The sequence below is a fragment of the Engraulis encrasicolus genome, chromosome 21 (assembly GCF_034702125.1).
Source record: "Engraulis encrasicolus isolate BLACKSEA-1 chromosome 21, IST_EnEncr_1.0, whole genome shotgun sequence".
NCBI classification, from domain to species: domain Eukaryota; kingdom Metazoa; phylum Chordata; class Actinopteri; order Clupeiformes; family Engraulidae; genus Engraulis; species Engraulis encrasicolus.
In genome coordinates this window covers 31,527,576-31,540,075 of record NC_085877.1, presented here as the reverse complement: position 1 = coordinate 31,540,075, position 12,500 = coordinate 31,527,576, and the positions used below count along the sequence as shown (strand labels likewise).

General features: G+C 40.8%; 1 protein-coding gene across 1 annotated transcript in view; it reads left to right on the top strand.

Annotated features, from left to right (window-relative positions):
• Positions 1-12,500, top strand: part of LOC134437133 (endophilin-A1-like) — a 46,222-nt gene that overhangs the window by 18,043 nt on the left and 15,679 nt on the right. The window contains exon 3 of the mRNA XM_063186594.1: positions 8,704-8,776. Coding sequence (XP_063042664.1) covers positions 8,704-8,776 — 73 coding nt within the window. The remainder of the gene's footprint in view (positions 1-8,703; positions 8,777-12,500) is intronic.

The following is a 12,500-nucleotide window of genomic DNA, read 5'->3' as shown; positions in this document are numbered from 1 at the left end:
TACATTTAGACTATGACTATTTATTGACAGGTTTTCTCACTGCAAAATAGGAAAAATAGCAAACTCTGGTTGAGGTGTCAAAATGCGCCCTCTACCATCCCTTTTTACTTGTCTTGCAAGCCCATGTGAAAAAAAATCTAGAACTGTAAAGCAAAATAAATTTGAAACAATACACTGATACTGTATAAAGTGCACATACTGTCTTGTGAAATTCTAGGGAAATATTGTAATTTTACGCGGAGCTTAATTATAAAGGGCACATTAGGCATAGAGTAATATAATGCAGTACAGTGCCTATTGTTGTATTGCATTAGCCTGTTTTCTCTATCCCTTCTATTGCCTTTGATTAGAGAGAGTCAATATTTACCTGTGAGCAATTTACCAATTCAGATCACATTTATAGATAAAAATCCAATGGAAATTATACAGTGCTTATCACATTATGACAGCTTGGTAAGTCATTTTGCATGGGCCTAAATGTTTTGGGGGGTGAGATAGTTTTGTGTATTTAGTGACAATGCTTTTTGAGTGATATGACAAAAGCAATTGATAATTTACGAAAAAGCTGAGAATTGTACACAACCATCTGCATGGTGACGAAAGCATTTCCTAAATGCTGAAAACTATGAGAAACGTATTTCTGAGAGTTCTGAGAATGCTTATTCTGTTGAGAAATGTACAAAACCAATAGAGAAATACGGTAAATCAATGCAATTACAGTTTTTCTCAATTGCTTTTGGACATTTCTCGAATCTCTCGCAATTTGCAAAACATAATATTCATTCTCAAAACAGCTTTAAGAAATGGCAAAATACCGTGGATGACCTGCAAAACCAAGTCTTTTGTTCAAAATCCTTAGTTTGTCTTTCAAAACCAAGTTTTTGTGCCAATGAACATGTCAGTGCCAGGCCCATGTGAAAAAAATATAGAACTGTAAGGCAAAATAAATTTGAAACAATACACTGATACTGTATAAAGAGCACTTACTGTCTTGTGAAATTCTAGGGAAATATTGTAATTTTGCGTGGAGCGTAATTGTAAAGGGGACATGAGGCATAGAGTAATATAATGCAGTACAGTGCCTATTGTTGTATTGTATGCCCGTTTTCTATATCCCTTCTACTGCCTTTGATTGGAGAGAGTCAATATTTACCTGGAAGCATTTTACCAATTCACATCACATTTATAGACAAAAATCCAATGGAAATTGTGCTTATCACATTATAACAACTTGGTAAATCATTTTGCATGTCAAGACTTAAGCTATGACCTATGAGCCTAAATGTTGTGGTGTGTTAGATAGTTTCATGTATTCAGCGACAAAGATTTTTGAGTGATATGACGAAAGCAATCGATAATGTACGAAAAAGCTGAGAATTGTACACAGTCATTGCATGGTGGACGAAAGTATTTGCTATATGCTGAAAACTCTGAGAAACTGATTTTATCATGTGCACAGGTAACACCAGGAAGTCAGAATTGAACAAAAAGTTTTGAGAATTATTATTCTGTTGTGAGAAATGTACAAAACCAATTGAGAAAAACTGTAACAATACTGTCTGCAGATAAAATGGCTATTTAATAGTGACTTTGATAGAGTTTGGCTATCGCAGATATTGGATCGTTTTCTAGTAAACCATCTTTCATGGCCAGACAGCTTGGACTTGCACAGCATCTTTAGCACTATTGTGTGCGTGCGTGCGTGCGTGCGTGTGTGTGTGTGTGTGTGTGTGTGTGTGTGTGTGTGTGTGTTTGTTTCAAAACCTGGAGGATTCCACCATCTCATACATTTTTGTTCTTACTTTCTTTTTTTCTTTTTATAAAACGATTAATACCATATAAATGGAGGGAGACTGGTCCAATGGAGTTGGCCTAAAGCTTGGTGCTATGCCCCAGGTGTTAGGCCTACGTACAGTTCTATGAATGCTAGGCTCATTAATAATCTGATGCAACAAGACAAGCAACACATTTTTCCTTTTTTACAGAAATGCATTTACTGCCATATCGATTACACAGCTGTTTACACATGGGGCCTCCACCCTTTGATACAGTACATGCACGGTATGTGCACTGACTATACATAGTCAGTGTTGGGAATAACGGCGTTTAAATAAACGGCGTTACTAACGCCGTTACATTTTTCAGTAACGGATAATCTAACTAATTATTCTTACTGTCAGTATAACGCCGTTACAATTTCATACACTCCGTTACTGCACGTTACTGTTTTAGGGTAGCCTATGCGTCGTCACCGTGCGTTCTATTACCAAAACCTCTCCATACGGTCATATGGCCACGTTCGCCGCTGCCATTCACCCAGTAGAAGTCAGAAAGAGGGACAGAATGAGTGTGTGTGTGCTGCTTGGTGAACAGTGTTTGTCTGATCCCAGGATTATTGCGTTTGCGTCCGGATAGGTGGCTACCCACATCACCGGGGGCTGAATGGAGGGAGCGCAAGCTAACATTACCAGACCCACTTCTCTCACCCCTAATTCCTCCACCAATACCTGTATGGACACTACGACTGCATTCGCCACTACCACCGACTCACTTGAGATAGGATAAAGTCACCGAGTGAGTTTAAATGTGTGTGTGTGCTTAGAGAACATCCTTGCTTCGCATGTTTTACTGCTTCACGACTCTGTGAACTACAAAATGACGTAATTGTAGTCTTGTTTGAAAGGGTAGCATTTAGTAACAATTAAAATGTAAATACTACATTTAAAGTTGGATTTAACATGCACATTTTCAGTTGAATTTAAATAATCCTATTAAAATGTGTTATTTTCTTTTTTTTTTTTTTTTTAAATATATATTTTGTCCATCCAGTGGCTTTGGTTTATTATGTTGCAATAAATTGTTGTTTGTAACGTCACCTGTCTTTACCGTCCTTCTCTATGTGGTTTATGAAACATGGTCGGGGGACGAGTAATGCAATAGTTACTTTTACTGGTAACTAGTTACTTTGATACCGGAGTAACCCAGGAAGTAACTCAGTTACTTTTTTGGAGAAGTAACTAGTAACTAGTAACTAGTTACTTTTTCAAAGTAACTTGCCCAACACTGCACATAGAAGGACTATGGAACGCAATATGCAGCCTATCCTCATTACTGTAATGCTCTCAAGGCCATACAGTAGATTACAGTCAATACAGCTTGTTATCCCCCTTCCTTCTGTAGTTTCAATACTTGTCAAGATATATTTATCCTTATTGTAAACAAAACCGAAATATTTGCAGCGTCAACATACCAATAAACGGAAGCAAGTAATCTGCATGGGTGGAAGATAAACACTTGCAAAATAGGCCATGTTGCTCCCCAGTATTGGTTACGAGAATTGTATTTACGTCACATCTGTTTCACACACTGCTGTCTAGAGATGGCCGTTACACTATAATCAGTGGGATAGTCCACACAGGCTGCAAAGTCAGCATATTTTTTTACACCTCACCTTGGTTTCATTTTTGAAATGCAATGAAGTGCGCAGTGCACACAGAGGAGAACAAAAAAAATGGACCCATATCATTTTTTTATGTAACGTCATAAAAGTTTACAGTCGCGATGGTACTCCTGGATACAGTACATCATGGTTACGTTGTAAATCCAGCTTTACTGTAGTTGTCAAGGTAGGCTGGTTCCTATCCCTGCCTGCTGCAGCTTGCCGAGACTTCCACATCAATGCACCAAGGGCACCAAATTACGTTTTACCTCCACGCAGACGGTCTACTGCACACTGATGTGGTGGTTGTAGACAGTAGAAACTTGCTGACTAAGGTAGAAAAGTGGTGGCAGTGTGTGTGTGTGTGTGTGTGTGTGTGTGTGTGTGTGTGTGTGTGTGTGTGTGTGTGTGTGTGTGTGTGTGTGTGTGTGTGTGTGTGTGTGTGTGTGTGTGTGTGTGTGTGTGTGTGTGAGAGAGCGAGAGAGAGAGAGAGAGAGAGAGAGAGAGAGAGAGAGAGAGGGAGTGAGTTTGCAACTGAAATGCCTTCTTAGGCCATGTTTATATGGTGAAATAGAAGACGCAAAACTGGTGTTTTGTCTTCAAATTTCCGATGCCTTTTGTACGAGGATAATTGCAAGTTTAAACAAGAGCATATTTTATGGAAGGTGTCTTTCGTGTACACGGCAACCTCATCATCAGGGTATTAAATCGTAAAATTCTGGAGAAGTGTGATGTAAAGCTGCATGAGAAGTGAACATGTTTTGGCTTTCTTGCCATTTAGATGGAGACGTAACACGTGTCGTCTTCAAAACTCCCCACTCTGGATGGAGTCTTCAGATTTTTCCGTCTTCAGGCCACAATGGCCGGTAAATGCTGTGTAAGCAAAAGGCACTTCTGAATAATATTCTGCCGTTTTCGCAATTGTCCTTGTATAAACAGCACGGTAAAATCCCTTCGAAGACTTTCCCCCCTGCTCTTGGGGTGCTGCTCAGCTAACGGCACACAATTCTCTGGGTGTATTCAATCATGCATTCCTTGGATGGGATAATAATATGAATGTAGTTTGGGGATGGCTCCCCTGTGGAAAAACAAATGGGGTAACAGAGAAACAAACAAACAAACGAACAGACTTGTCTCCTAGAACCATAATCTTCCCCTCTGAAATCACATCCCTGCAGAGAATTCCCTGGGTAGTGCAGCTCAACTACAATAGAAGCTCATAAGAACGTTTACAACTGTGGTACCATGGTAGCCTGGTTTTACCATACCACATTACCTACTTTAGTCATTCATTTTTGGTCTGGATCCTTGATGCACTGGAGCACTTGGGTGGGAGGAGTGAGCTCAGCTCTGGTTTGAAATGAGTGGTGACCAACCGCTAAGTTTGTCAGAGGGCACACTCAACTTCTGGGAAAAAATGAATGACTTTGGGTGTGTGATAAAAGGTATCAACTTAAAGAAGAAAAATCCGCACTCATAAGCTACGTCTCATCAAGCTACGTCTTATTTATTTATAAATTACCACCATGCTGACAGCATGTTGGCATCTTGCGTTAAGTAAAAGCAAGCTTTAAGCAGTTCAAAATGCATGGAACTCCTTAAATGTCAGTGGTCTTTTCTGAGAAAGCAGTCTGTTTTCCCCTCGCCTCCCCCTCCAGTCCTCCACCTTTTCCAATTTATCTATCTAAGGTACTCTGCTTGTCTCTGCTGGTTTATCAATCTATCTAAGATTAGCTAAATTAAACAGCAAATCTTTTGAATCCAAAGTTGTCATGTCATTTGACCTATAGACAGATTGCCAGGATCATTATTCTGACTGACTCGCTCTGTCTCTGTCTCTGTCTCTGTCTCTGTCTCTCTCTCTGTCTCTCTCTCTCTCTCTCTCTCTCTCTCTCTCTCTCTCTCTCTCTCTCTCTCTCTCTCTCTCTCTCTCTCTCTCTCACACACACACACACACACAAATGCACACACACACACACACACAAGCCAGCACTCTGACTCATCAAGTCTCTGACGACTTCAGTCCACTGACGTTGTCAATAGATCGATGGGGAGGCTGTAGAACACGTCAAACAATTATGCTCCCAGTGGCTCCAAGTGTCAGCTTCACTCTCAATGCTAGCTGTCTGCTGCCCACAGAGAACAGGTACTGTACCAGCTTTGACTTGGCCTGGGACAAAGTCATCAGAAAGCAACAGAACACTACCTTTCTCAACACATACAATGTCATGGGAACCACAATCCCTGGGCCCAGGACAAGTGACCCTTTATCTCCCCCCCCCCCATGTCCGCTTCCATGACAGGTACACAAAGGGAGAAATATTATACACTTACAGCTGCCTATTATAGCCTACGTACTGTACGTATAAGGAAGACACGCATGCACATTCCATGCACATTCCTGCAACATACAAATGAAGAGTTCAGATGCAAAACCCCCTAACTCCATTTCTGCAGACCTGCACTTCTATATTTTTAGAGAACCCCTGAATTAAGATTATTTTCTGAAATAGCACTTAGGGGGTTTTGCATCTGAACTCTTCAAATATTGTTCATGGAATGTGTATGCTTGCTTACTTGTATGGCTCATACTATAAGCATGGCTCTAAATTAGCTCTTTTCACCACCAGCCAAAATGGCTAGTAGATGTTACTGTAATCTTACTAGGATACTTACAGTGCCCTCCATAATTATTGGCACCCCTGGTTGAGATGTGTTTTTTAGCTTCCATTTATTTTTATTTTTTTTCTAAATAATATGGGACCTTAATGGAAAAAAAGAGAAAAATCCAACCTTCAATACAAGTGCATTTATTCAGTGGGGAAAAAATCCCACATAAAGAAATAATAATTTGACATCAAATAATGTGTGTCACAATTATTAGCACCCCTGGTGTTAATATTTTGTACAACCCCCTTTTGCCAACAAAACAGCACCTAATCTTCTCCTATAATGTTTCACAAGATGGGAAAAAACAGAAAGAGGGATCTTCAGCCATTCCTCTTTGCAGAATCTCTCTAAATCATCCAGAGACCTGGGTCCTCTCCTCTGTACTCTCCTCTTCAGCTCACCCCACAGGTTCTCAATGGGGTTGAGGTCTGGGGACTGAGATGGCCATGGGAGGAGCTTGATTTTGTGTCTGGTGAAACATTTCTGTGTAGATTTGGCCATATGTTTAGGGTCATTGTCTTGCTGAAAGACCCAGTGACGACCCATCTTCAGCTTTCGGGCAGAGGGCAACAGATTTTGATTTAAAATGTCCTGGTATTTCAAAGCATTCATGATGCCATGCACCCTTACAAGGTTCCCAGGGCCTTTGGAAGCGAAACAGCCCCACAGCATCACTGACCCACCCCCATACTTCACAGTGGGTATGAGGTGCTTTTCAGCATGCACATCTTTCGTGGCACGCCAGACCCACTTAGAGTGTTTGTTGCCAAAAAGCTCAATCTTGGTCTCATCTGACCAAAGCACACGGTCCCAATTGAAGCCCCAATACCGCTTGGCAAACTCCAGACGTTTGCGTTTATGATTGTGAGTGAGGAAAGGTTTTCTCCGTGCATGCCTCCCAAACAGCTTTTTGGCGTGTAGACAGCGTCTGATGGTTGTTTTGGAGACTTTGTGACCCCAGGATGCTACCATTTGTTGTAATTCTGTAACAGTGAGCTTTGGAGATCTTTTGATTTCTCTTACCATCCTCCTCACTGTGCGTGGTGGCAAAATAAACTTGGGTCCTCGTCCAGGCTTGTTTACCACTGTTCCAGTTGTTTTGAACTTCTTAATTATTCCTCTCACAGTGGATATGGGCAGCTGCAGTTGAGTGGCAATCTTCTTGTAGCCTCTGCCTGACCTGTGAAGGTCGACGCACATCTGCCTCACTTGTATGCTGTGTTCCTTTGTCTTTCCCATGTTTAAGAGTGGATAAGAGAAATGGTCTTGGTGTCACGTCATATTTATACCCCAGGGAAACAGGAAGTGATGAATTACTAATTAAATGTTCCTACATACTCTGGTAAACTTTGTAAACTACTGTAGAAATGACAGAAATGCTTCAATTATATTTATTTCCTGGGAATTGTTAAGGGTGCCAATAATTGTGGAACATGTGATTTAATGAAAAATAATTATTTTTTAGTCAGGGATTTTTTTTATTTCTTACAATTCATTTGGGTTGAAGGCTACATTTTCCTAAAATTTTCAGTGTGACAGTATTCTTCTGCAATAAACACTGAATTTATTTTAAGGCTTTTAACACATCTCAACCAGGGGTGCCAATAATTATGGAGGGCACTGTACTTGGGTCAAAGTGGCTAGCAAGTTAGTGTTTTCTACCAGGCAAACTGAAATTTCACCAGCAGTTGGCCGGTTGGCTGGTGTTTATTTATTTAAGCTTTGTCAGAGGACGCGCTCAACTTCTTGGAAAAAAATGAATGTCTTTGGGTGCGCGATAAAAGGTATCAACTGAAAGAAGAAAAAATCCACACTCACAAACTTAGTCTCATTATTTATTTATAAATTACCACCATGTCCAAAAGCAAACGCGTTTCGGCTATCAAGCTTTTATCAGTGCGTTTATTTATTTACCCATGCTTGTAAGTATAGCATTTTGTACATTTGTTTAGACGTGTACGTTTTTTATGTATCCTTTTCTGTCACTGTCTGAAGACCAGAGCCCCGAGGGTACAGGCATGAGGCCACGCAGACTATTTAGCAGAGTGTCTGGAATTTTCCTTCTAGGGAGATAAACTACTTAACTCCTGTCTTCACTATCCCTTGATTTTGTTACAGAAAGTGGACACGACCAGCACACACACTCACACTCACACTCACACCCACACACACACACACACACACACCCACACACACACACACACACACACACACACACACACACACACACACACACACACACACACACACACACACAGACACACACACACACACACACACACACACACACAGACACACTCTCTCTCTAACACACACACACACACACACACACACACACACACACACATACAGCCAACAGGCACAGACTCTCTCTCTCTCTCTCTCTCTCTCTCTCTCTCTCTCTCTCTCTCTCTCTCTCTATCTCTCTCTTCCTCTTTCTCTCTCTTACATACACACACACACACACACACACACACACACACACACACACACACACACACACACACACACACACACACACACACATACACATACACACCTCACCTCTTACACTGAGTCCTGCGTGTCTGAATGTCTCTTGATTTTCTTTCCAGAAAGTGGACTCGACTAGCAGAGCCATCATGGACATCATGACCAAAACTACAGAGTACCTGCAACCCAACCCAGGTACACACACACACACACACACACACACACACACACACACACACACACACACACACACACACACACACACACACACACACACACACACACACACACACACACACACACACACACACACAGATACAGATACAGATACAGATACAGATACAGACACAGATGCAGAAAATGGGACAGAATAAAGAACCCACTCAGGCCAATTTAGTAATGGAAAAATGCCCAGAAGAGCATAAATCTTTCCAGCAGTCAGAGAGAGAGAGAGAGAGAGAGAGAGAGAGAGAGAGAGAGAGAGAGAGAGAGAGAGAGAGAGAGAGAGAGAGAGAGAGAGAGAGAGAGAGAGAGAGAGAGAGGAAGAGGAAGCGTGCGAGAGGAAGAGAGTCATAATTCATATCGACATAGTCATTTGAAAGCAGTGACATGGGTCGGCAGGAAAAAGAGACAAATGTCTCTCCATCTCTTTCCGTCAATATGTCTCACAATGATGGCAGTCATGTAGCAGGAAGGTAGTGAGGAAATGGCCATCTCAGTCAATGGAGCTCACAATGGCAAAATTGAATTACACTTAGTGGTGACGAAACAAGGTGAGAAGAGAGCAGATCAGAAGAAGAGAGGGGAGTAGGAAGAGAAGAGAAGAGAAGAGAAGAGAAGAGAAGAGAAGAGAAGAGAAGAGAAGAGAGAAATAGTGAAACAAAAAATAAGAGGGGAGAAGAGAACAAAAGGGAAAGGGAGTGGAGTAGAAGAAAAAAAAAATCTCACCCAGATATGGAGGAGACATGATGGATACATACTTACACGTTGACAAGAAGACAAGAGAATAGAATAGAATAGAATAGAATAGAATATAATAGAAAAGAAGTAAATAGAAGAAGAATAGAACAGAACAGAACATAAGAGAGAACAGAAGATAAGATAAAAAAACAGAAAATACATAGAAAAGAACAATTCACTCCTAACAGGAAGGATAAATCTGCAGGGCAGCATGCCCTGTCTGTGCCCCAGAATAAGTACTGCCAGAGAGACAGTGGATCCGATAGCAGTGGCAGTCTGAGGTCAGAGCACGCGGACACTGAAGATGAAGCCTCTCCTTTCACACCTCCTGCTAACCAAAACACGATATATAGAATAGAGATACTAGATAGTAGAGCTGGGCGGTGTACGGTTTAAAAACCGTGATCTCGGTTTACACTACACAAGGTTCTCTTTTTGATGAGACGGTTTTGTTGTTGTTGTTTATAGCCTACTATGTTATGTGCGTGAGCTTCATACTCCGTGTCACACTTCCAAAGATTCTTCTAATTCATAAGTCTCTGACACTTCATTTCAACTCTGCTAAGTCCACTGTTGTTGCTGTTCTACTAGGGAATGTCACCACAATGTAAGATGTTGATTGAACTAATAAAATAATTGGTTACGCGCTAGAGGCTAGTGAGAGTGAAACATGATGAACACACATGGCATGGATGAATCATGACAAACATTTCAATTCATTTAGCCTACCTTTGATCTCACAAAGTTAAATAAAAGGCAATTCTATGTGGTGCTATGTTAACAGGCTACAACAGTTATCTGATTCTTAACTGTATTTAATTACCATCCCAACTGTTGTGTGCGCTGCTGTTAAGACTACTTATAAGCTAAAGTAGCCTAGCTTTCAAATGCAATGGGCAGACATTGCTACATTGCTATATTTGTTTGAAATGATTTGGGGGCAAAATAGGAGCGAAACACATCGCAATATGACACAAACTACTGGACAAAATACCTTCTACGTTGGATTTGGACTTTAATTCAAAGACAATATGCACACAATGTCAAGTAAATCCGTTTGTTTTCCGTGTCTGTCTTCAGTCTGTTTCGTTTTTGTCCCACTGTTGTTTACTCGCTAGTCCAGCGGCAGCGCAACACGCCGGATGTGTTGCCAGGTGTAGAACGACAAATAAGCAATTCGTGTTGCCAGGTGTAGAACGAAATAAGCTGTTTTGGGCTGTCTTGGAAAAAAGCCCAAAACAGCTGCTTATAATCATTTAACCCTTCTTCCTTGAACAATCTATGGCACCCTGGTCAAGATTTTAGGTTATTTTATAAAATGCTGCATTTTCTCTAATTTGAGACTTTCTTGGATAGGGAAATATAAACTATAAATTATAGAAAATATTATTGAAATGAAAAAATGATAAAATATAAATGGAGATTAATTTAAATTCATGATTTTATCTCATTTTAACATTTAATTTGAGATCTTCTCCTCAGAAAGATTAAGATTTGGGGGGAAATCGTCGCATATCAAAAAACCGTGCAGAAAACCGTGATATCAATTTTCATCAAGAAAACCGTGATGCTAATTTTTTCCAAAACCGCCCAGCCCTACTAGATAGTCTTTTATTGTCACTGCACACAAGGACTGGGCAATGATTTAAAGCAGTAGATCATCCTAATCTTTAACTTATGACCTTTGTTTATTTGTGGTGAAGTCAAGTCAAGTATATATTTGTATAGCATGTTNCGGTAACACTTTATTTTAGGGACACATCTATTAGCACTAATACATACAATATTAATGCCTGTGTAAGTAACTTGTAAGGCATGTACTAAGCAAAATAAGACAGTTGTTAAGCATGTATTCACAAATGTCTTGTTCATGCCCAATTAGGGATTTATTACTAATATAACCTTAGTAAGGACCAGTAAGCCTATATTTCTATTTATTAGTAAGTAGTAAGTGGCAGAATACAATGTGTATAAGCTCCCGACACACTGTGTGAACAAACCCTGAACAGTGTGAAAACAGATGCAGAATAAGGGTCCCTATTCTAAAGTGATGCATTGGTCAGCCCAGATGGCTCAGGGCCTCTGCACTACCAAAGTCCTAGGGCCCCCACACCACCCAGGCCTGCACTAACTAGCCCCCCCGATCTACAAAGTGTAAGGGTATATCAAATAATTAATACTTACCCAGCTGAGTCATCTAGTTTTCTCTTGTTCATATCAATGAGAGGGAGGTAACAAGAGCCTATATATAGCAAGGATTGAACGTACACTTGTCAATGGCGGTGGGTTGGTGAGATGTAATTTTTTTTCATGTACCACTGAGTTTTAATTGTAAAAAAAAAACCAAAATAAATGCAGAACATTAGAATAATAGTTTTGAAGCAAAACTAAACTACTCTTTTGTGATAATTAAGTGAATGTTTGAGAACATTAGCTTCAAGAAGTGCAGTGCATGATGGGTACGCAATCTAGGCCAACAGACAACCTACTCAGCTCTGAGCCTACGTCCTTAGCTCCTCCCCTCACTTGTGAAATTTAGTTGCTATCCAAACAATTTGCCATGTACGTAACAACAGAAATATTAAGTACATTCGACATGACATCAACGCAGATATGCGCATGAAGACAGCAATGCACCCTGGATCAAAATGCTGCATGACGGTTAGATTTCCTGTCAAACTTCGAAATTTCGTCGACGTTGCGTTGACGAGGTGACATGTCACATGTTGTAAAACTATCGCGGGATGAATGCGGCTGCAGTCAGATCTTGCAACCTCTGCAGTTGCTTATCCCCTTCAACGCTCGTCGGCGGACTGCCTCCGAGGTCACGCGCCCATGAACTGGTTGGTCAACAACTCACTCACGTGTGTACATGGGTCTTGTCTCACACCTCTACACAAGTTTGCGCAGGTCCCCACTTCAGCTCCTCCTCACTGCCTGTCCCCCCACTCCCCATACG